Source organism: Myotis brandtii, unplaced genomic scaffold (assembly GCF_000412655.1).
Source record: "Myotis brandtii unplaced genomic scaffold, ASM41265v1 scaffold1341, whole genome shotgun sequence".
Taxonomy (NCBI): domain Eukaryota; kingdom Metazoa; phylum Chordata; class Mammalia; order Chiroptera; family Vespertilionidae; genus Myotis; species Myotis brandtii.
Genome location: NW_005354761.1, coordinates 258,991 through 283,031, shown reverse-complemented (window position 1 = coordinate 283,031; position 24,041 = coordinate 258,991). Strand labels below are relative to the sequence as shown.

Sequence of the window (24,041 nt, the reverse complement as noted above, 5' to 3'; positions counted from 1 at the left end):
ACTCTACCTATAACACATATTCCTTCGAGGGAAGGCATCTTGCAGTACTGGTGCTGATATTGAAAGCTGATAATGGTGAGAGTGATCCCAGCCACTGCAGTCAAAGTACTGATCACATTCATGGCCATGACGCTATGCCCCTGGAAAAGTTTTTTAAAATAAGACAATAATTTAAAAATCAAACCAAACCAAAAATACCTTGTAAGAAATTCTTAATGCATTTATCTTTCTAGATACCCCTCCAGGATGAACTGCTCCATCAGGTCAGTCTGCTCAAAAGGCTTGATTAACTTAAATCCTGATTCATCAAAGACAGAAGACAATCTGCTTTAATATAAGCCAGGAAGCCAAGAAAGAGAACGGGTGGAGTAAGGATGCACTATGGTTAATACTTAAGGAAATGTTTATTTTATTCAGATGCAACACCTTTCACAATAGATAAGCAAAATAGTGTGTAGAAATTATCTTGGCATTATAAGTGGACCTGATTCTCAGTCTAGTCAACTAGGACCTCATACAAGGGAATTAATCTCTTGGAATCTCAATTTGTATCTTTAAAAATGAGAGTGATGACATCTAATTTTAGTATGCATTTATTGACCTATTTTAATAAATACTTAGCGTGTACCAGCTATATGTCAGACACTGACTTGGGCCCCTGGGAAGGTGAAGGTGGGAGAGGGGCCACAAATTGTTCCCAATTAAGAACCATTTTTCATGTCATCGCACAAAGAAACTAATTACTAAACTTTTATAGTACACCAAAAAATATATTTTTGCCAATCTGACAAAATAATAGGTATAATTTTGATTCATCTATTAGATGGATATTGTTGTGTTGGCTACTGTCGTTTTTTTTATTTGACAATCTAAGGGGAAAGAGGTCAGTGCCCATGACTAACTAGTCAGGTATTGCATGTTTTAAACTTTTTTTGTGCCACACCAGTTGAAAATCATTGAGTCAGAGGAACATAGAACGGTTTCTAATAAGCAACTCTTTCAGTTTAGTTGACCAGAGAATGAGGAACCAGTAGAAGGATGTAGACAAACAGGAATTACTTGAACTGCAAATTTGATGTATAAAGATTTTCCTGAGAGACCCTAGATTCCTAAAGGCTTTATACACAAAGATGAGATAAAGCAAGTAGATAATTTTAAATTATAAAGAAGTCACAAAAAATTACTTACCTTGTGTTTTTTATCCCAGTTGAGTCCTGTGAAATATCCTGTAATAATAAACTTTTAAAAAGAAAGGAGACCAAAGTTAACAGGTGATAAATTTCACCACCTTACAACATAGTTTACTCTGGAGATTATATTTTAATCTATTTGTCTGTGATTCTCCCAAACCTCCCAGTCTTTCCACCTGGGCATCAGAAGAGAAGATGTAAGAGATGCTCAGCACTACCCAAAGACTCTTTGCTAGGATCAGCTGGGAGAAGCAGGCCCCTCTTTAAGTTCTAAGGTATTCCTCTCAGGTGTTTGGCCCAGCTGGGCTCCAAAACAAAAGATAATTCTGGGTTCTCGGTCTGAAAAGGGGAAAGGTGAACTGTGTCTGCTCTGAGCAGATGGAAGGAGACTTTCTCAGGCTGGAACTCTCTAAGCAAAGGCTGATATGGGGGCCAGAATCTAGTATAATGATCTCAGCCATTTGCTGGGGTGGGGGGGGGGATTGAAGAAAGATTTTATTGTAACGTGCACACAATAAGCAACTGGTACAGAAAAGGCCATTTTGGGTAATTCTGTTGATAATTTCTTTCCATGATTTCTCCCATTAAAGTACAGTTTTCTTTTTTTTAATTTTTTTATTGCTTAAAGTATTACAAAGGGTATTACATATGTGTCCTTTTTTTTCCCCGCCCTTGACAATCCCCCCTCCCCCACCTCTCTGGCCTTCCCACTGCAGTTTGACAATCAGTTTGAGGCAGCTCTGCCTCTGTATCTATTATTGTTCAAGAGTTTATAATGGTCTCTATTATCCATGAATGAGTGAGATCATGTGGTATTTTTCCTTCATTGACTGGCTTATTTCACTTAGCATAATGCTCTCCAGTTCCATCCATGCCGTTGCAAATGGTAAGAGTTCCTTCCCATTAAAGTACAGTTTTCAAAGCAACCACCATGACAAAGGAAGCATCGAATTAGTCTATTTTCTTCTGTTGCAAGAATGCCGAATACTTACTGTCCTATCTATAGTTGTATCAGCAGTGTAATGAACACAGTGTATACTAACTATTCTCTGAACTCCAAGAACTGTTGAAGTCTCTGCTGATCTTCTGCAGATGCTTGAACAACATTCAGATTTGACAAATGTAGTAGTTATTCAATAGAAGACAGTTTTTAGTGATGCTGTAAATACAAATCTTAATGTTTTAAAAGAAGCATCCACAGGGTTCCTGAAATCCAAGGTGGAATTTAGGAATCATGAAGAAGCTTGGAGTACTTGTCAACTACCCCTTGCAGCATCAATAATAATTACTGGTAGTGTAAACTGGACAATACCAAATCTATCTTCTGTAAATGCTGCTGCCACTGAGACAGACTTTCTAATGCCCACCCAAATATCTGGGGGGAAAACCCAGCCTGAATGGAGGCCTCTGGATGCTTACTGAAAAAATACATTATCAGCATCCATTTTGACAAGAAATTCTTAATTTGTTCACATTTATTCTAAATCTATAATAAATCACACTGGGCTGTCTAGAAAATTCATTCATTTGCTGATCAGAAGCTGAAGTCCATAATCTTAGCCCTTTTCTTATTAGCTGAGAACGTTGAGGTGACCCATAGCAGGCGTTTACATAAAAATTTCCAGCCATCCAACTCATTACACTAGAGCCAAATGGGGACTGAAGGGGACTTGCAACATCGGTGTAGGTAATTTTGAGAAAATCAGTGATGTCTTTACTAATGGTAGCAATGAAGGTCGAGGCATATGACTAGATTTGGGGGTCTGAAAAGTAGTTTCTTCTCGAGAATTCAATTTCTTAGGTTCCATTGAGTATGAGGAAGGCATTACTCTTCCATTTGTAATAGCAGCTTCTTGGCAGAGAAGCAGTTTCTGAGTCATATCATTTAAAAGATTCAAACACTCTCTTGAAATGGCTGTCTGATTGTGGGGATATCCACCTGGGTGTCTAAGACTAAAACCCTCTTGTCTTCATGAAAGAGGCTATTGACAAAGCAATATCAGGTCCTGCAAGGCCAAGTACTCTATGATGAGGGCCAGATTGCTGTTTAAAATTCCCTATTACTCATTGAACAGACTGTCCCACCTCAGAGGGAAGGCAGGGGAGGGGGAGAGGGGTAAGAGTTCATCCAAAGGACTTGTATGCATGCATATAAGTGTAACCAATGGACACAGACAGTAGAGAGGGTGAGGGCATGTGCTGGGGGGTGGAAGCGGTTGGGGAAAGGTCAATGGGGAAAAAAGGAGACATATTTAATACTTTCAACAATAAAGAATTTAAATTTTTTAAAAAACCCTCCGTATTACATGATAAGGCACCTAATTCTAAGAGCAATTCACCAGTTCTCTCAGAGAGGGTTTATTTATCAGAACTCTCAGCACCTTGCACACTACTGAAGATATACTTTGTGCTCAGTAAATATCTTTTCAATGAAGAGTGGAGTTTTTAACAAGCAGTCTGCCAGGATTTAAAATTCATGCCTGCAGATCACACAAAGTCACACTGGGAAAATTCCTGTTGTGAAATGGGCAAGTGAGGAGTTGTTCGGTTTGATTTTTCTACAGTGCGACATGTTTAGTTTGAAAATCATATTCAGTGTTATTTATATTTAGAAATGAAAACTCTACTAATTGTCTTTGAAATGCAAATTATTTAAAAGGCATGAAATATTTATGTTCATCTAAAGAGAACAGTGAATGCCCAGCTGGCGTGGTTCAGTGGTTGAGCATAGACCTATGAACCAGGAGGTCACTGTTTGATTCCCGGTCAGGGCACATGCCTGGGTTGCAGGCTTGCTTCCCCAGTAGGGGACATGCAGGAGGAGGCAGCCAATCAATGATTCTCTCTCATCAATAATGTTTATATCTCTCTCTCCTGCTCCCTTCCTCTCTGAAATCAATAAAAAGATGTTTAAAAAATAAACATAAAGAGAGCAGGGATTTTAACAAATGAGACTACTATTTTTCATTTCATCCATTTGTTTATTGGATGATTCATTCATTCATCTACTGTGCATTAAGCATGAGTTTAGGTCCTGAGAATGTAATGGCAATTGAGACAATATCCTTACCCTCTTGGGAGTGTATGTTCTATTGGGGGAAACTCTAATGAGTCTACCCTTAGATATTGTGGCACAACAACGGGAGCCACGGCTGTGAGGATTAGATGGAAATAGCACTATACTAAGAATTTTATTTATGGCTCTATAATTAACGAGATGAGTGACGCTCATAAAATTGTCTTTTGGGATAACAAGGGGATTGAACCATAATAATTATCTTAAACTTCTTGTTAAGCTATGAAAGTCTGTGATTCTATGAGTGCTAGCTAGATATGTTTAAATTATTAACTTCTCTCAAACTCAATTTCCTTATTTGCAAAGGGGAAAATGGGATATTTACCCATCTAATCCCCTAGATTGGTAGAAAAGAGCTAATGCCTTACTATATACACAAGGGGCATGGAAACCTTTAAATACTGAACACCTGAGAGTAGTTATTGCTATGATGATGATGATAGAGTAGTGTCCAAATAGAGTCACTTTTACTGTGGAAGGGCCTGGTCTCCTTGGGGACCATGTTCACGGGATTCATTATTCTAGGATTCAAGACAGTCTTTATAGTAATTTTTCTAAAGCTCCTGACAGTACTCACAATAAGTGCTCCCCAGAATGTATATCCTGTGCAGAAAACAAGTGGAAATCTTTGGGAGAAAAGGAAGTAATTAACTGCAAATATAGTTCCAATGCCCATAATGATCAAGGCAAGCAGGATCTGGATAGCCTGTGAAGAGAGAATTGGGTACACGAAGTCACAAGTGCCCTGCTCTCCCAGGTCCCTTGGGCTTCCCTCTAAGCTCCTTAATGCATTCCTCTTTCCATTGACCAACCACGCTCAGATTTTCAGGGGCCCATTGTCTCTTTCCTCGTCACATTTGCCTGGGTCCTTCAAGTTCAGGTGGCTTACTCTTGTGCAACACTACTTGCTATATCTCCTGGTGTTACCAATTTATCTTGTATCAGACGAATTTGAGTATATGTCCTCTTCCTGAGGACAGAGACTACAAACTATTCACCCTTACATTTTTTCCCTTCTGTAGCATCTGCATCCTGTTATTATCCCCACACCCCAACACACACACATTTCCCACGTTCACTGTATGCTTTTGGGATTGTAGCTCAGCCCACTTCTCTAATACTTTATGAAGTTTGCTGATGCAGAGCAGAGAGACTAGGGTGAGGTTGTGTCTCATCTCTATATGCAGCGGCCTGACAAGAGTGGAGAGTAACCTAGTGGACTTATCAGTCTGCAGGGAGGGGAACTCCATGGTGGTCGTGCAGGGTCAGTGGCTCTTCTCAGGGCAGAGCTGCTCCTTCAGCATTCCAGGCTTTGTTCCCAGGCCACACCTCTGTGTCACTGTGCCTGCCACAAGTAGTGAATTTACTCTTGTCCCTTCAATGTGCATGTATGACTGAAATTGTTTGTATGTGTATGTCCACTTTGTGGATGACTTTGGAGCATTGTGATTTTTAAAGAACTCCCAATGCCTTTAACAGCATGAAGTGGAAGTTTCAGCTCTCTTCCAATGGCTTTTGCTCCAAGCTCAAAGGTGCCACCACACCCTGATGTCGCCTCCTCAATAAAATATTTGGAAAAATTACACCGATTTCTTACATTCCCTCTGCTATGATTCAAAGACAGTACTAACTCTTCATGAAACAGTGTGAGGATTTCCTCAGGGTCGGGGAGTTTGTAATTATAGGTAAATATTCTATTTCTCAGAGTTAAATAAGCCCTCAGAAACATTACTAAGACATGAAGCACACTGTGCATGTTTCTGAACAGAATTTCTATTTATCTTGTTTACAAAAATATCTAGGGAAATCGTATTATTGGCTCTTCTACTGATGATCTAATTATTTGTACAAGCAAATGACTTACAAGTATTTATGATTAATCAGGAAGGATACATTGTGGCTGAAGGGGGCGAGGAGAGAGCCCACTCCCTCCCTTCTGGAAATATACATGGAGAAATAACCTCTTTGTTCCCTTCCAGGGAGACCCATGGATGGGAGAGGACTTACCCCCAAGACTCTTGGCTCTCCTTTGAGGAAATCCAGCAGAGAGCTATGAGGCCAAAAGGGAAACGCAGTCAGTATAGTTTCTTTCGGTTGGACAGTGATGGTATGGGCCGATCTTTTGACCTTGAGTGATGGATCCATGATTCAATGGCAAACTCTATAAAAAGATGGAATGAGTGAACATTGTAACCACCATCATGGTCTTCCCTCAGTCTTACATGGAGTCCCTAGCAATGAGCCCATAGTGATTCCTCCACTCAGTACTAGAACCACAGAATCATAGTCATTAAGTCATAGTGTCTTAGAATTCCAGAGCATATCCAGCCCCCTACCTTCCTGGTGAAGAATCCAGTTATCCACAAGACTTACTTTCTCATCAATTTATTTAGAAACAGACAGTAAATGTAAAAACAAATTCCAGTATCTATGTTCATGAAATATAAAGGAACTAAAATGTATAGAATATTTACTATGCTCTAAGTGCTGTACAAGGTGCTTGTTTTTAACATGTATTGAAAATATTTTAACAATTCTGCAGTGCTGAAGCTGAGGTACAGAAAGGCTAAGTTGCCTGAGATCACATACCATGGAACAGAGGAAGGAATCAAACTTTGTTTCTGTCTCCAAAATCTGTGCCATTTCTATTCAACCATGTTTCCACCCCCTTTCAGAAGCAGGTTCCCACTTGTAGTTAATGAACTGTCTCCTGTATTGTTTAACCATATTCCTTTGTAGTATAAAAATCAGTCATTAAGAAGGCCCAGTTGCAGTTGCCACTTTAATAGAGCATATTTTAGCTTTCACAAAGACCAGGAAAACTAATTCTACTCGAGGTCTTCCTGGTTCAAATGATACAAATACAATTAAAATAGTAGAAAGTAATATAAAGTGTCTTTTTGGAATATTTCTTTCCACATTAATCCTTTATATTCCTATATTTGCTATTATTTTAATTATTAAATTATGAAGGCAAACAATTTCAAAAAAAACTATGTACAAATATTATATTGAGTATTTCCTAGTTTGTGGCAACCACACATAGCAGTTTTCTCAACCTTGGCACTGTGGGCATGTAGGTCCTGATAATTCTTTATTATGGGGAGTAAGATGCATTGTAAGATGTCTCCAGACATGGCCAAATTTGCTTCCTGGGGGAACAAAATCATTCCAGGTTGAAAACCACTGATGTATAGAAATAATTGCAGAATGTGACCTCCTGATTTTATATATATATATATAGACTGCCTCATTGGTTTTTTACACCCAAACATCAGAGAAGGTATGTATTTTTCAACCCAACATTTTTCTGCCAATGTTTATTCAGGTAAATTTTAATTTATGTGCCTACAGTGCAACACAACATTTTAAACAAGAAGTGTGAGACAAGTCTGTATTTAAATTCTAAGCAGAACTGACAGACCATCAAAATCATGTGGAGTTTTGAAAAGCCTGCTGTGCAATAAAAGGAAGTGTGCCCCAGATGGTGCTGACTCTAACTGCAGCCACACACTTCACACACAGCAGCTGTTACCAGCGTTGTGATTATTTTGGTGAGCAAGTAATTTATAACCCGTTAATTTACTTCTTATATGTGGATAGTTTACTGACTTTTACTTACATTTTAGGGAAGTGGATGAGAGTTTGGGTTGAATAATAGCATATATTTTTTCCCTTTAAAATTATGAAAAAGAATTGTCTTCATGCAGAATTCTTGATTTTTAGGAATAACTTACTGATATTAAGCAGGACAAGTTTATAATTTGAAATGCCTTGGTTATTTCTTAATGCATCTCATTTTATCATTTTGGTTGTCAGCCTCTGCCTTTTCCTCCTGCTTCTTTCAAACTTCTTTAAAATGAGTTTCTAATATTTCAGCCTATGGACTAAGAACAGTGGGCAGGAACTAGGCTATTGTATGGGGAAATTAAATGACAGAACCCTTTAAGGCAGGGGTCCTCAAACTACAGCCCGCGGGCCACATGCAAATACAAATATTGTATTTGTTCCCGTTTTGGTTTTTTACTTCAAAATAAGATATGTGCAGTGTGCACAGGAATTTGTTCATAGTTTTTTTTTAAACTATAGTCCGGCCCTCCAACAGTCTGAGGGACAGTGAACTGGCCCCCTGTTTAAAAAGTTTGAGGACCCCTGCTTTAAGGGATCTATAAGAGGGTGATATTCTTTAAGTGGAAAATGTATTTCCTCTTGCTTTCAACCTGCAAAAGACCTCTCTTCCTTGAGTTTGACAAGTAACACTTAGCCCCTAATATGTGCCAACACTGACCTAAATAAAATGAGATATTTACTCCCTTATTAAATCTTTCCTCTGCCTGAGTTGCCATGTCACCTTGCCAACAACCTGGGAAGCCAGGTTTTATTATCATACCCATTTTGAAGACATAACTGAGTACCGTAGTTACTGCTGGTAAGTGGTGGGGCTGAAATTTGAAGTTGGCTTTTCCTGTTCCATTTTCCATGCACCAATCCAGTGTGTATTTGTTTTCTATTGTCATGTAACTACCACAAATCTAGGTGGCTTAAAACAGCACACATTTATTATCTTGCAGCTTTGGTGGATCAGGAGGTGAGGCATGGCTTAGTTGGGTGCCTCTGCTCAGGGCCTCACATGGCTGCAATCAAGGTGCCAGCCAGGCTGTGTTTTCATCTGGAGGCTCGACTGGGGAAAACCCATTCTTAAACACATTCAGGTAGCTGACAGAATTTATTTCCTTACGGTTGCATGAATAAGGACTCTAGGTTTTGCTGGCTGGAGATTAGAGGCTGCTGTCAGATCCTAGAGGGTGCCCTCAGTTCCTTGCTGCCTCACATGGCTGTTTACTTACTTCATCAGACCAACAAGGAGAATCTTTCACCAAGTTAGGTAAGATTGGAGGAAGGGTTGGAGAGTTTGTGGTAAAAATCTGAGTATGTGCGGCTTAGTAACTAATTTTGGGTTACCATTTTGGGGAAGCTGCATTTTTTAAAGATTAAGAGTGAAAACTCAAAGTTCTAATGTATAGTATGTTAAAGATTTGCAATGTCTGCCTAGACTTGGTTGAAACCATTCACTCTTCTTCCCATGAGTTTATTAGACCTTCATGTGTGGTTCTTGCCTAACTGTTTCCGCAAAGGGAGTGTGGTAGTGAGGCAAAGGAAGGAGTCAAAATGACTCCCAAATTTCTGACTTTAGGAACTGAGTGGGTAGTCATTTCATTTGTAAAAGACCACCAGGCTGGGGTGGTGGGAGGAGTGGAAGAGAGTTAAAAACAAAAGATGCAACCTTATTGCACCTTCCATCAGTTTGGAATATTACCCCAGACAATTCTGAATATAATTCTCCAGTTAGTCTGAAGAAATTTTCTATTAACCGAAAAAGAACCAACAAAAACAAAAAAATAAAAAATAGATTCTGGATAAAATATAATTGCATTGTATAGCTTGACTTATGGGATAAAGAGGAATCTCAAAGGTTCTGCACCCCAGTTTAAAATATTCACACATACACACACACACTTAAAAACACTCAAATGGGAGCTGTAAGTACTATGGAGAAAAATTAGCAAATGAAAGGGAAAGAGGATTACAATATTATGTAATTTGGTGGGAGAAAGGTACATTGAGGTTGAGAGATTTGACAACTTGAAAGAAGTGAGAAAACAAGCAATTAAAATAATTGCAAGAAAAGCATTCCAGATAGAGGGGCTTGCAAGTGTAAAGTCTCTGGAAAAATAATATGTCAAGGCCAATGTGACAGGAGTAGAGGGAACAAGTGGGAGAGAAGTCAGAGAATGGATTAGAGAGGAAAGAGAGTTTAGACTTATAAGAACTTTAAGGACTCTGACTTTTATTCAGAAGGAAATGGAATGGGCTTGAGAAAAGAAATGACATGATATGATTTTAGATTTTTAAAACTCTCCTTGTCTGCTGTGTGGAGAAAAGGCTGAGTGGTGTGGGTGACCAGTTGGTTGCTCATTGCAATAAAGCCAATAGGAAATGATAAACCAGAGTACTCATGAGATGGTGAGAAGTAATCAGACTCGATATATTTGAAGTTAGATCTAGCAGGGTTTAATTGTAGATTACATATGGTGTGTGAGGCAAATAGAAGAGTCAAGGATGACTCCAGGCTTTGGGGAGATGATGTTTTAAAGGAATTTGACTATGGAGAAGTGAGGGATGGCTCAATAACTAGACAAGCACAAGAGGTCAAAAGTAACTGTTTAAAAATGTTTTTATTCAATTACAATAGAGAAACAAGAGAACACATCATATATGCACAGCACGAGCAGCCAGATAAAGGAAAAAAGAACATTTCTAGGAACGGTAGGCCTTCTGGGTCCCCTTCCAATTATTGCCCCCAAAGGTGACCATGCTCCTGATTCTAACACTCATTTTAGTTTTGCTTGTGTTCAAACTTTATTTTATAAAAATGGAATTATACAGTATGTATTCTCATATGTAGCTTTTGTTCCCCTGAACATTATTTTGTGGATTTATCAATATGGCTGCATTGTACTTTGTTCACTCACAGTACTATCTACTACACCATTGCCTAAATATACCACAGTTTTCATTTGTTTCTTCTGTTTAATTGGATGTTTGCCTTTGGGGGCTATTATGTGTATGACTTCTATGGCCATTTTTGTACATGTCATTTGGAAAATATACATGTGCACATCTGCTGCATATTTCCCTCTGAGACAGGACCCAACACCTAGACCCAGGAGCAATATTAGGAATCTCTTTATTTGGTCTTCCATGTTGTTTACTCCAATACAATAATAAAGTTGATATTATTTCTATATGTCTAATTTATTATTCAGTCCAGAACTTAGGTGGGAGAAAGCATTGTGACTGTAATAAGTTATAATCTTTGAGTCCAGATATTTAAGAATAAAGTCATTAAATGAGACAGAACATTGAGCTATATTTAATGGAGAGGAATTTAATCCATTCAATTGACAGAAATGGAGCCATATATTTTTAAGTATTTTTTATTAAAATGTTCTCACAATCCTAATATCTATTAGTTAAGCAATATGCATGTGAAAATAGAGCCTGCAGACACATGACTTAGCCAATTCACACAAGCACAAAACAGCAAATTTTCTTTTGCTATTTATGGATAGACAATCACTTTCTGTTTAGTTTACCAAAAAAAGTTTATACAGCCCTAGCTGGCTCAGTGGATAGAGCATCAGTCTGCGGACTGAAGGGCCCCCAGTCAAAGGCACATGCCTGGGATGCAGTCTTGATCCCCAGTAAGGGATGTGCAGGAGGCAGCCAATCAATTATTCTCTCCCATCATTGATGTTTCTATCTCTCTCTCCCTCTCCCTTCCTCTCTGAAATCAATAAAGATAATTTTTTTAAAAGTTAATACATTTTATGGCCATTTTGGAAGACAGGCTAATAAAATTTTACTGACCTGGGCTCTGGGAAATTATTTATAAGAGCAATAAAATTACTCATACGGACAAAATACAAAACAAAAGCTATTTTTTAAAAAGTTTCTTCCAGAGTCTAGAGTAGCTGAAATTTCAGGAAAGCCTAATCACACTTTGTCATGAGCACTGGATTTCTCCTTCCTTTTTCCTCTACAGCCAACAGTTACTCATAGCCATACCCTTGAAGAAGTCTTTGACATGTTTGATATGATCTTGTGACTGAGGCAAGGAAAATGAACTCTAGGAAAGATCAAAATTGTTAATAGTTTTAAAACTCCGATTTTGGAGACTTTTTAAATACATATTTATAATGCATTCCCCCCAAATGTTGTAAAGTCCTAGCTCTCCCAACTTTCCTATAATATATAATTGCAACAATATTAGTTCAAACAAATGCCATTCTTCAATCTGCTAATTATGTTGTCATTTTCTGATAAGATCATAATTGAATCATAATTTGTTCAATCCTCTTAAATATTTCTCTCTTGTTTCTACTACAGCTTTCAAAGATTTGGGTCCCAGCCCTAGCAGACTTGGCTCAGTGGATAGAGCATCAACCTGCGGACTGAAGAGTCGCAGGTTCGATTCTGGTCAAGGACATATGCCTGGGTTGTGGGCTTGATCCCCAGTAGGGGGCGTGCAGGAGGCAACTGATCAATGATTCTCTCTCATCATTGATGTTTCTCTCTCTCTCCCTCTTCCTTCCACTCTGAAATCAATAAAAATATATTTTAAAAAAAGATTTGGGTCCCATTTAAATTTAAAATTATAATGTCAAGACCTAAGAAGAAGTAAGGAAGAACACAGGAAAGCATAAGTGGAACAGAGATGTCCTAGTAAATCTCATCACATTCACAAGGGAACTGGGCTAGGGAGGTAGGTGGCTGTCCGTGACAAGAGTGAGGAGATGCAAGTTCTCAGTCTCAGCTCATTAGTCCATATCATTCATTCTCTGTGTGACTTATCCAAGCCTTGGTTCTGTAATAAGAAACTGGGTCAGTTGATTCTAGCTTCACCTTAAATAATTCTCTAACTGGTTTGCTACGCACTAGGCATCAGCTGGTCTTTGATGACCAGCGTGTCATCATGAAGGAGCCCTTTCATTGAACTCTTTTCTCACTATAAAAGTTGCCTTCTACATATACTCAGTGACCTGATCATCATAACTCAAATCTTTGGACCCAGCAGGCATCATGTGACATGTCAGAGTACTCACCCCAGGGTTGCTGGAGTAGATCTGTTTCCACCAAAAGACAGAAGCATATGCAGCTAGTAAGTGTTCCAGCACAGAGAAGATAAGCATCACCACCAGCACACCCTGCAAATCAGAACAGGGATGGTTGGTGCCATAAGCCAGCCCTTGTGCCTGACTGAGAGGAAACTGAGGAATGAAGGCTCTAGTAGTGGAGAGCACAAGAGACAGAGAAAATCGTTTAATTCTCTCTTCTGCTTTCTCTTTTGGATCTCTTAACAGAAAAAGGGGAATAAGCAGCAACAGTTTCATCTCACAAAATATTATGCTAAGTGAAATAAGCCAGTCAGAGGAAGACAAATACCATGTGATCTCACTTATCTGTGGAATCTAATGAATAAAATAAACTGACAAACAAAATAGAGACTGACAGTTGTCAGTGGGGAGAGGGGTTGGGAGACTGGATGAAAGAAGGTGAAGGGGTTAGTCAAAGAACATATATGCATAACCCATAGACACAGACAACTGTGTGGTGATGGCCAGAAGGAAGAGAGGTGGGGGCTGGATGGAGGTGGGCAAAGGCAGAGAAAATGGGAACATCTGTAATAGTGTCAACAATAAAGAAAATAAATAAATTAAAATAAAATAAAAACTTTCATCTCAGATCCTTGGTGTCCACATTCTGAAATAAGAGTAATCCATTTATTCGTGGTGGCTTTTATTAGTTCCTTTTTTTCTTTGCTGAGTTTTATTATAATGGTGTTTCAGGTGTAGATCTGTTTTTATTTATGCAGCATCTGTCTCAGTGCATTCCTTCAGCCTGACAAATTTTCAGTGATGTCTCTTAAATTCTGACAAATTTTCAGTGATGTCTCTTGGCATATTTTTTCTCTCCCATGCTGTCCCACTAAAGCTCAGATTAGATGTGTGTTGAACCTTTTCTCCGCTGTATCCTCCATGTCTTTTAATTTCTCATTCATATTTTCCAAATTTTTATCTTACCTTGTTGTGTTCCATATGATGTAATCAGACCTGCATTTCATTTTGCTGCTTATTTTTTTGGACAGGTTGACTCTGCTATTTAACTGATATGCTAAGCTCTTAACACCAAATATTATAATTTTCATTTCTAATCTATTATCATATAATTTCTAATTCTTGGGAAACTATATAATTTCAGTGTGTGAGTGTTATTGGGGGATGGGCATTCTTTGATATGTAGGAAACTTATAAGTTAGGTTTATGGACATCTCCCTAGATCAAGCATGTCAAACTCAAAGGCTAACATGGGCCAAATAAATGAGACATGCAGCCTACAGGCCTCGAGTTTGACATGCTTGCCCTAGATAGTAATTTTAGGTTGTTGTTTTTCTTTTTTAATATATTTTATTGATTTTTTACAGAGAGGGAGGGAGAGGGATAGAGAGTTAGAAACATTGATGAGAGAGAAACATTCATCAGCTGCCTCCTGCACACCTCCTACTGGGGATATGCCTGCAACCAAGATACATGCCCTTGACTGGAATTGAACCTGCAGGCCAATGTTCTATCCACTGAGCCAAACCGGTTAGGGCTAATTTTAGTTTTGATTCTGATAGAATCTTAGGAGTTTCACAGATCTAGGAAGTTTTTAAGTTAATCCTTTTATTTGAGGTTCTTCTCTTTTATATATATATTTTTTATTTGGATGCCATATGTGCACAAGACTTGGTGAGGTGATTTCATCCCAGAAACCTTTATGGCAGATTTTCTTGAAGCTACTTGGTATGTTGGGCAGAGTTTTCCTTGTCTTATTTTCATAAATATTCCATTTCAGCATCTAACATTCTTGCAGGGCCCTCTGTGTGCATTCCCTGCTTTCTGTGGAGCCTCAAATCCTGCCTTGGGCATTAAAACTCCATGATCCAGGCCTCCATGGTTTTCTGGTCTCAGCTCTTGCTTGGTGACCCGTCTTTAGGATTTTTTTTAGCTTCTGGGACCTATGATATTTTTCTTTCTTGATTTCTTTCTTCCTTTCATCCTTTCTTCCTTCCTTCTTCCAACCGGGGGTATGTATCACTAATATTTTTTAATTTGTTGCTCTTTCCCAGGTTATCTTTGTGTTAATAAAGAAAGTGAACTTTTAATACTGCTTAGTCAGCAAAGGTGCAACTCCTCTGATGTTGCAGGTAGTTCTCTTTGACTCCTGTTATGTGAGAGTGGGAGGCAGTTTGATGTATTGAGATTAGTTTTCATTAAATACAGCCCCCACTATCCCAGTGGGGAGGATGAATCTCATACCCCCATTGTTTTGCTTAACGTCTGCCCTGCACGACAGTTATACTATCTCCTGGGCTCTTCATGTTGGTATCTAACCAGGTGGGTTTCTGTGCTCTTCTGTTTCCTCAAGCTCCTGGATCAAGGGGAGTTTGGACAGCCTCTGGATCACATGGATAGCTGCACGTAAGGGTGTGATTCCAGACAGTTGGTGCCCATTCTCTGTAATTCATGAGACAGGTAGATCCCAGATAATGAGAGACAGTGTCTTTGTCTCTACAGCTCTTATAGAGAGGAATCACAAAGGAAATCTTTCTCCATAAAGGGCCAGAGTTGATGGTTTTAACCTCTGATCCAGTATATAGAGAGGATTAACTAAGTCAGGATTGTCATCATCAACAGGTGGTGACTATCAAGTTTGGGGGAAAGGAGGTAAGAAAATGCTGCCCAGAGATGTTGGCATTTCTGCTAGAAGTCGAATCCACTGGTGATCCATCTCCCATCCTCCTCTCACTCTCTGCCAGACCTATTAGGCCAAAGTATAATAATTATGTGTTTGGGTTTCAGGTTCAAAATCCATATCTAACTTAATATAGGATACTTGTATCTCAAATCAAATAAAATTCAAATAAAGAGGTGTGTTTCTGGGATATTCATTGAGGGGGGGAAATGCCTGTTCAAAAAAGGGGACACTTTGAGAGTTAAACCTACTGAGAATGGAATTTTTTTTTATTTAAGAAAGACTACTGTAGGAATGGACTACCCACATCCCTTCTTGATTTCCTTTTTCGACTTTGCACAATGCATGCCCCATATTTTGCAGTCTGCTGACGGACCTCTTTCAACCGTATTTTCTTCTGTCCGTCTTCAGACATTCAGACCAACAGGGCTAGGGACTGCTGAAAAGCAAGATTATGCAAAAGGGAGACAGAGATTTCACATGACAGGAGACTCAATCTGAAAGTACTTACTGTGAGACTGACACCATCCAGGACACAGTCCTTGACTTCATATTTTGGATTAGGGTATCCTGAATAAGGCAAGGAGGATAGATGCTCATTTTCCGAGTCACACAGTTGAGAGGCAGTCCTCAGGGCTACCAGGCTGTAAACGAGGAGGAAGAGGCCTGCTCCAGCGACAACAGAACTCACTGCATTAGAGGTCAGGCTGCCGATGGCCTGGAAGAGAAATTCTGCACTGGGGTCTCATCACAGAAATAGCATATGATTCTGATTCCTTCCATCCACTGCACTGCAACTAAGCTTCCCTCTAATCTGCATAGTCCTAGTGGGCACATACTGTGTCTCATTCATCTCTGTGTATCCCTGCTCACTATCTAGTTCATCACCTTATATAATTAGTAAATGTTTGTTGAATTAGAAAATCTATGGATTAATTCCTGCTTTGGGAGAAGGGTTCCTTGACTCTCTGCAGCACTGAAGACAGAAGTGGTATCACCAATATCTCCCTTTACTCCTCAACAGACTTAGAATCATTTTAAATATGGCCTTTGGTCCCTCCTGGGAAGACCAATCTATGGCTTGTTCTTTCATAAAGAAGCAGCTTCAGAGAAAAAGGAAGAAGCAAATTGGAGAAGTTGGAATACATTCTATAGGTGGGTCAGGCCTATAAGAACCTCATCACCACACTCACTCCTGGGTTATAGTCTACATTTTGGAGAAATGGGCTCTCACAGGATGTGACTCCTGCAAAGACACTGATGTACCAGATTCCCAGCGCATGCTCTTTTCTGTTTAAGCACCACTGTAGGATACCGTGTGTTGGGGAGGATGGTTGCCCTATCCTCTTCTGCCTTGACCCAGTAGCTATATGGCTTCAAGTTTCTGAGTCCCTGAAGGAAGAACAGAGTGAATGGGCAGCACCTTGGCCAGGATCTGCCATGCGGGCAGCAAGCCCTCATATTATCCTGTGTCCCACATGTGGAGCCCATATTGTGTCAGGTCATCCCAAGCATAGTTTTTCCTTTCAGTGTATTCAGGGCACTTGGAAAGCCATCTGTGAGATACACATGTTCATCTTTCACATTTTGTAAATAAGAAAACTGAAGTCCAGAGAAGGCAGGAACTTTTTCAAGCACACAGATGGATAGGGGACCGAGCTGGGATGGGAGTAAAGGTTTCCTGATTCCAAGTCCAGAATTCTGACTCCATCCATGCTGTAAACTCTTCAACACCCTCTCCACTGATTCTGGGGTTCAGACTCTAGCTTCAAGCATCAGGAGCATATACCAGTATAATACATCTTATGTTCTCTCATCCATGGCTAACCAGACCTTGGATCTACCTGAGTCAGGATATGGCCTTTCCCTAAGTCATCTTTGTGGGCATATGTCAGGGGAAAGGGAAAGGTTGCTATGGAGAAGATCAAAGACCTCAACTTCCACCCCCTGCCTCCCAACTCCTGACCTTTGTCAGGAGAGTGACTACAGTCTGATAATTCCTTGTTCTCAAAGGAGTAAATGAGATAGCCAGAGAAGATCTAAGCCCACACACCTCTGTTTCTGTCCATGCCATTTAGGGAAATTGACACATTATTGGATAGATTTTTCTAGAAAAAAATAATCATTAGGATCTAGCTGGGATGGTCATCTACCATATCCAGGGCCAAGGTACGTTTTAAAAAGTCCTTAGTATATGTAAAAATTTTCACTGTTTGGAGCTCCATTATGTAGGGGAAAGAATACTGGTCTGAAGGCAAGGAATTTGGGCTTTACTCCTAGTTCAGCCAGTGGGCCAGTGGGGAGAACTTGGGCTCCCTCACTTGCTCTGAGCCTTGTTTCCCTAACTAATCAAATGGAAATTTTGAACTGGAAGAATTAACTCTGAAGTTCCTTTTATACTTACAAGGAGCTTAGTTGATTTTTTCCCAGAGATAATGGAAAGGATTCCAGTAATGGCAAACTGCTCAGAAAAGAAAGAAATAATCAGTTCAGTTGTTTTGTGGAAATGTATCAATCACTCAATCAATAAGTAATGTAAAACTTTCAGGGAGATGACACTGTAGGAATGGTGTAGGCCCATATTGATAGAGAGGTCTGATTTCTGCCCTTGGGATGTTTACCATTGACTGAAAAATCAGCAGATGTGCAGGAACTGGAGTCATGTTAGTGAAAATCAATATGAGCTAAGGAAGCCTGGAGGTGTGCATGGAGGGAGGAGAGTTATAAATTACAACGTTGACTACTAACCCAGGCCTAGTGTCTGAGCTAGAAATCGCCATACAGCAGAGGTCTAGGGATATCTAGTTGTTGCAACAGGCCAGACTTGTCTAGAAGCTGTATCTGAAAAGCACTTGATATGAGATGGAAGCATCAGGAAACTCCCTACTTAGAATCAACTGTTTTTAATAGGTTGGGGGGGGGGTTCTTAATTATTTATATTTATTGTTAGAACCCCATTTTTTAATCACAGAATCTGATTATAAATACAGTTTATGTGTATGGATTTTCTTCCTTGGATTTAATTGTAAATACAATTTTGTTTTATGTGGGTGTGTTGTTTTTCACTAACAATCATCTTATTAGCCTTTTCTCACTAAATAATTATTCCTTTAAAGCCTTATTTGTATTGGCTGCAAGGTATTTAATTATATGGCTGATGTATAATTTATTCAGCGTATCTCTTATTGTTGGACATTTCACTGTTTGCAATGTTTCACTCTCTAACGTAATTCCATAATAAATCTCATTGTACATTAAAAAAATTACATGGTTGAAAGAAAGGAGATTGAGAATGACCAATAACTTGAAGGGAGAGAAAGATGGGAGCAGCCAACAGAAGCACTTGGTGGTTCAAGATGCAGAAGCACATGGGCTTCAAGCCATTGGTGTAGGTGGCCTGAGTTAGACTGGGAGCCAAGGAAAATGGAAAGTACAGGGTCAGATGTGAAGAGTCTTTCATCATGAAGCCTCAGAAGTCAATATTTGATTCCAGTGGTGTTAAGAATCCAGTTGGTGGGAAAAGGGTATTCTGAGAAGCTAAAATGTTGGTTAAGCTGTGGCTTAGAAATTTGGTTGTCACAAAGAGGATCCAGAATGAATTAATTCTAATGTGGAAGCTATAACTACTGGTTAAACAGAAAGGTCAAGGGCAAATTATGCTTTTGATACAGGAGCCGGGCCTTCTTACATCACCGCATGATTTGTGTCCACACAAGGACTGTATCCATACAGGAGTGATGCCTTGATAAAATTCATTTGCCCAGAATGTGTACTTTTTTCCTCCTCTGTACAGGATACTACATAGAAAAGAAGCGTGTGTAGGAGGTATGACTAGTGTCCAAAAGAAGGTCCTTTCTTCATGAGTCCTAAGATGGAAGGCAGCAACCAAGGTTTCCAAGTGCTCAGGATTGCCGTTGAACTTATAGCAAGAGTACCCTGTCTTGCATGAATTTTACCATTGCTGGTTTAATTCTCTGCAAACCTGTGGCATCTACCACTTTGTGGTCATTTTATTATAAAAATGACCTTTTCACTCTATCTGACAGGTAGACTATTCTTAAACTGGAGGGAATCCAATGGCTTCAGTGAAGGCCCAAAGAAGAATGCAAAAAATGTTCCACTTTTCCAGAAGCATACTGTAAAGCCAGGTTAGAAATGCTGGTATGTCTACTGCATTATCTTCTCATCTTCTGTCCCATCCATTCACTCCCTGAGATTCTCACATAAGACCACTGATTAAGCCTCTCTCTGTTCTTCCTAAATTGCAGAGACATGATGTGAGATGATAGCAGAAGGAAAATTGGAGGTCTGAGCCTTTTTCTCTTCTCTCTCCACTTCTAAGAACTGAGTTATTCCATTACTTAGCATGCTGTTAGCATTTATAAAGCATATTCCCGCTTGGATACCCCATTCTACTCACGCACAGAGCTCCTACAAATGAGTACCCGGACATCAACATGGTGGAAACTGCTGGCTTGAGGTGGGAAGAGTAGGGAGAAAAAAACAAAATAGCTCCAAAACTTGAAATCATCAGACAACACAGGATATGGATACTCTATAAGAGACAAGAGGAAAAATACTAGAATACACTTTAAATAGATAAAAGTGGCATTTGAATGTACATTGTGAATTATAAAGAATACTAGAGGCCCAGTGCACAAAGTCCTGCACAGTTGGGGTCCCTCTGGGTGGCCTGCAGGGATCGGGCCAAAACCCGCAGTCCAAAGCCGCCTACAGCTCCTACCTGCCACTCTCACTCATCCTGGCCCTGCTATGCCTGCAGTGGGCTCGTGCCCAATCAGTCCTGATAAGGAGAGGCTCATGCTGCCACAGCAGTGCTCACCAGCCATGAGCCCTGCATCTGGCGCCCTCCCAAGGGGAGTGGCCTGTGGGATCAGGCTGAAACCAGCTCTCCAACATCCCCCTAAGGCAGGGGTGGGCAAACTTTTTGACTCGAGGGCCACAATGGGTTCTTAAACTGGACCGGAGGGCCAGAACAAAAGCATGGATGGAGTGTTTGTGTGAACTAATATAAATTCAAAGTAAACATCATTACATAAAAGGGTACAGTCTTTTTTTTTTTTAGTTTTATTCATTTCAAACAGGCCGGATCCGGCCCGCAGGCCGTAGTTTGCCCACGGCTGCCCTAAGGGGTCCCGGACTGCAAGAGTGTGCAGGCCAGGCTGAGGGACCCCACGAGAGGGCTCCAGGGCATGTCCAGCCCATCTCACTCAGTCCCAATCAGCCAGACCCCAGCAGCAAGCTAACCTACCAGTCAGAATATCTACCCCCTGGTGGTCAGTGCCCATCAGCAACTAGTTGACCAGTTAACTGTCTGCCCCCTGGTGGTCAGCGAACACCATAGCGAGCAGTTGAGCAGCCTGAGCATATCATTAGCATATTACTCTTTGATTGGTTGTTCGGTTGTTCTGCCATTTGGTCTATTTGCATATTACCCTTTTATTATATACGATTAACATGTTACAATTTGTCATATTAAAAAGGAAAAATGTGCTAGAAGGAGCTAATAGGCATTCTCTAAGAGAATTCATATGTTACTAACATTTTTTGTTTTCTGATAGGATTATTAAACTAGCAAATCAGGGAATAATTATATGCACATTTTTTAACTTTATTTTGAAAATGTTGACAAGTTTTTTATGGTTCTAGGAAAAGTAGATGGAGAAAATCTTTTCTGGACAGCAGTCCAGTTACATGGATATAGAAAGCAAACTTACCAAGAAAGTGCTAATAAAGGGGTCAATTTCAATGGAAATAAAATAGAGCAGGAATTCTTTAGTGCTGTAATTCATCTTATCTTATTCATCATTGGATTTTAATAATAATTGCTATTTTATGAGATCCATGATGATAATAATGGGCTTGCTGAACACTCTCTACATTCTGGCTGTTCATCTAATCTTATTTACAGATAAGAAAAATGAGATACCAGAAGTTAAAATAACTTGTACAAACCAACACAAATGGCCAAGACTCAGGGGTGAATCTTTTTTTTTCTGCCAAGGACCATTTAGATATTTATAACATCATTCTAGGGCCATACAAAATTATCAACTTAAAAATTAGCCTGTTATATTTGGCCAAACATCTAATTAAGTCACCCCTGATGCCTTGGCAGGGCCAGACCAAATGATTTCGAGATAGCAAGAAGTAGTTGGATTCTAGATGTACTATGAAGATTAAACCTGTAAGATTTGCTGAAAGTTTGAATGTGGATTATGAAAGAGAAGAATGAGCCCCACTGGTATGGCTCAGTGGTTGAGCATTGAACTATGAACCAGGAGGTCACGGTTCAATTCCCTGTCATGCATGGGTTGCAGGTTCCATCCCCAGTAGGGGGCATGCGCAGTCAATTAATGATTCTCTCTCATTATTGATGTTTCTATCTCTCCTTCTCCCTTCTTCTCTGAAATCAATTTTAAAAAATTTTAAGAAATGAATAAAAGTTGCCTCCAAGTGTTTTGACTTGAGCTTCTGAAATGATGGAGTTGACATTGATCTGAGATGGAAAATATTGTATGAGGTGTGGGTTTGGGGAGGAGTATCACGATTTCAGTCTTATGTAGGATAAAGGAGAGATGTTTAGTGGATATCCAAGTGGAGATATACCAAGGCATTTATATGTATGAGTATTAAGTTTAGAACAGAGATCCAGGCAAAGGATATAGTTTTATTTCCCCATGTCATATTAGAGATAATATTTAAAGTCATATTACTGGATGTGGTTGCCATTGCAGCAGATATAGAAAATGAATAGAAGCAAGGACTGAGCTATAGAGCACTCCAAATTTAGGATCAGGGAAATTCATAAAAAACTATTTTTAAAAAAAGCATAAAGAGAACAGCCAAGGAGGAAAGAGAAGAAAACAGAAGAATGTGATGTCCAAGAAGCCAAATGAATGAAATGTTTCAAGTAGAAGAGTGGTTAACTGCATCAAACACTTTCATTAAATCAATAAAGTTAACAACAGAGACTTGAAAATTGGGTGAGTAATGTGGAGTAAAGGAGGCAAATGCCATTGGATGGGATTCAAGAGTAATTGGAGAGTCCTTGCCAGTTTGGCTCAATGGATAGAGTATTGGCCTCTGGACTGAAGGGTCCTGGGTTCGATTCCGGTCAAGGGCACATGCCCGGGTTGCAGACTCAACCCCCAGTAGGGGCATGCAGGAGGCAGCCAATCAATGATTCTCTCTCATCATTGATGTTTCTATCTCTCTCTTCCTCTCTGAAATCAATAAAAAAAATTAAAAAAGAGTAATTGGAGTCATTGACCTCCTACCTTTTAGAGGACAGTTGCTGGGAAGGCAAGTAATGAATGGGGCATTAATGGGGCATTAGCTGGAGAACATGAACTTGAAAGTATTTGACTTTGCTTTTTTGTTTTCAAGACAGAAAAATCGGAGTAAGATACTGTGTTATGAAACTGATTAAAAATTTTGCAGTGAGAATTACTGGAACAAATGATAAGGGATGGGATTTACTGCACAAAGGGAGGGTTGTCATTAATTAGATAGACATTTTATTCTTTTTAAAAATATATCTTTATTGATTTTAGAGAGTAAGGGAGAGGGAGAGAGAGAGATAGAAACATCAGTAAAGAGAGAGAATCATTAATTGGCTTCCTCCTGCATGCCCCCTACTGGGGATCAAGCCCACAACCAGGCATGTGTCCTGACAGGAAATTGAACCGTGACCTTCTGGTTCATAGGTCGATGTTCAACCACAGAGCCACACTGGTTGGACAGATATTTTATTCTTAGTAGCTGGAGTGAGGAGAAAGAATGTATGGACACAGACATGGGTAATTGTAGATGTGTAGCGGCTTATGGACATTCTATCTAGATTGCCTCAATATTTTAGTATTATAGGAAACAAAGTAATAAATGGAGATGGAAGAAACTTATGATATTTGAAGGAGGAAATGTGTGAAATAGTTTTCTGGGATAATAAGAAAGTGAATGGGTGAAAGAAATAGGTACTTTTAGGCAGATTTTTTAGTCCATTTGGGGTTATGGTCATAAACCAGAAGGGGTGTGTGTGTGTGTGTGTGTGTGTTTTAAGAGGCTTTAGTGCAAATGAAAATTTTCATGCCTCTGCTGAAGACATCTATACATTTCTTGGCTCTTGGTGATAAAGGTTGATTATTATTTGTGGGGGAGGGTGGGTGGGTTGGAAGTAATCAACCAAAGACCTAAATGCATATATGCATAACCCATGGACACAGTCAATAAGGTGCTTACGTGAGATTCTAAAGTAGGAGTATAGATGAGAAAGGAAGATTGATCTGGAAGCATCCATGAAAAGCTAAGAAGACACTGCGTTCACTTCCATGCCTGGAAGTAAGGGTTGGAGTGGAAACAGTTCCCTCGGGGCTAGATTTCTGTTTGCACATAGA

At 39.6% G+C, this 24,041-nt stretch overlaps 2 protein-coding genes and 1 long non-coding RNA gene across 4 annotated transcripts in view; 1 reads left to right on the top strand and 2 right to left on the bottom strand.

Moving 5' to 3' along the window:
* Positions 1 to 2,232: 2,232 nt before the first annotated feature.
* LOC102245284 (nucleoporin NDC1) lies at positions 2,233 to 6,411 on the bottom strand. The gene is given in 8 exon segments (XM_014534951.1): positions 2,233 to 2,308; positions 2,310 to 2,391; positions 2,394 to 2,473; positions 2,475 to 2,535; positions 2,538 to 2,678; positions 2,681 to 2,869; positions 2,872 to 3,247; positions 6,274 to 6,411. Coding segments are annotated over 8 exon segments (1,143 nt in total).
* Positions 6,412 to 11,615: 5,204 nt separating this feature from the next.
* Positions 11,616 to 24,041, bottom strand: part of LOC106725081 (membrane-spanning 4-domains subfamily A member 7-like) — a 17,674-nt gene continuing 5,248 nt past the window's right edge. For both annotated transcript variants that reach the window (XM_014534948.1, XM_014534947.1), the window contains 5 exons: positions 20,045 to 20,179; positions 18,029 to 18,085; positions 16,136 to 16,342; positions 12,933 to 13,034; positions 11,616 to 11,956 (listed from right to left, as the gene is read on the bottom strand). In XM_014534948.1, coding sequence (XP_014390434.1) covers positions 11,867 to 11,956; positions 12,933 to 13,034; positions 16,136 to 16,342; positions 18,029 to 18,085; positions 20,045 to 20,179 — 591 coding nt within the window. In that variant the 3' untranslated portion in view covers positions 11,616 to 11,866. The remainder of the gene's footprint in view (positions 11,957 to 12,932; positions 13,035 to 16,135; positions 16,343 to 18,028; positions 18,086 to 20,044; positions 20,180 to 24,041) is intronic.
* Positions 14,084 to 24,041, top strand: part of LOC106725082 — an 18,841-nt gene continuing 8,883 nt past the window's right edge. Inside the window, exons 1-2 of the long non-coding RNA XR_001360962.1 lie at positions 14,084 to 14,095; positions 18,409 to 18,413. This is a non-coding gene — a long non-coding RNA (uncharacterized LOC106725082). The remainder of the gene's footprint in view (positions 14,096 to 18,408; positions 18,414 to 24,041) is intronic.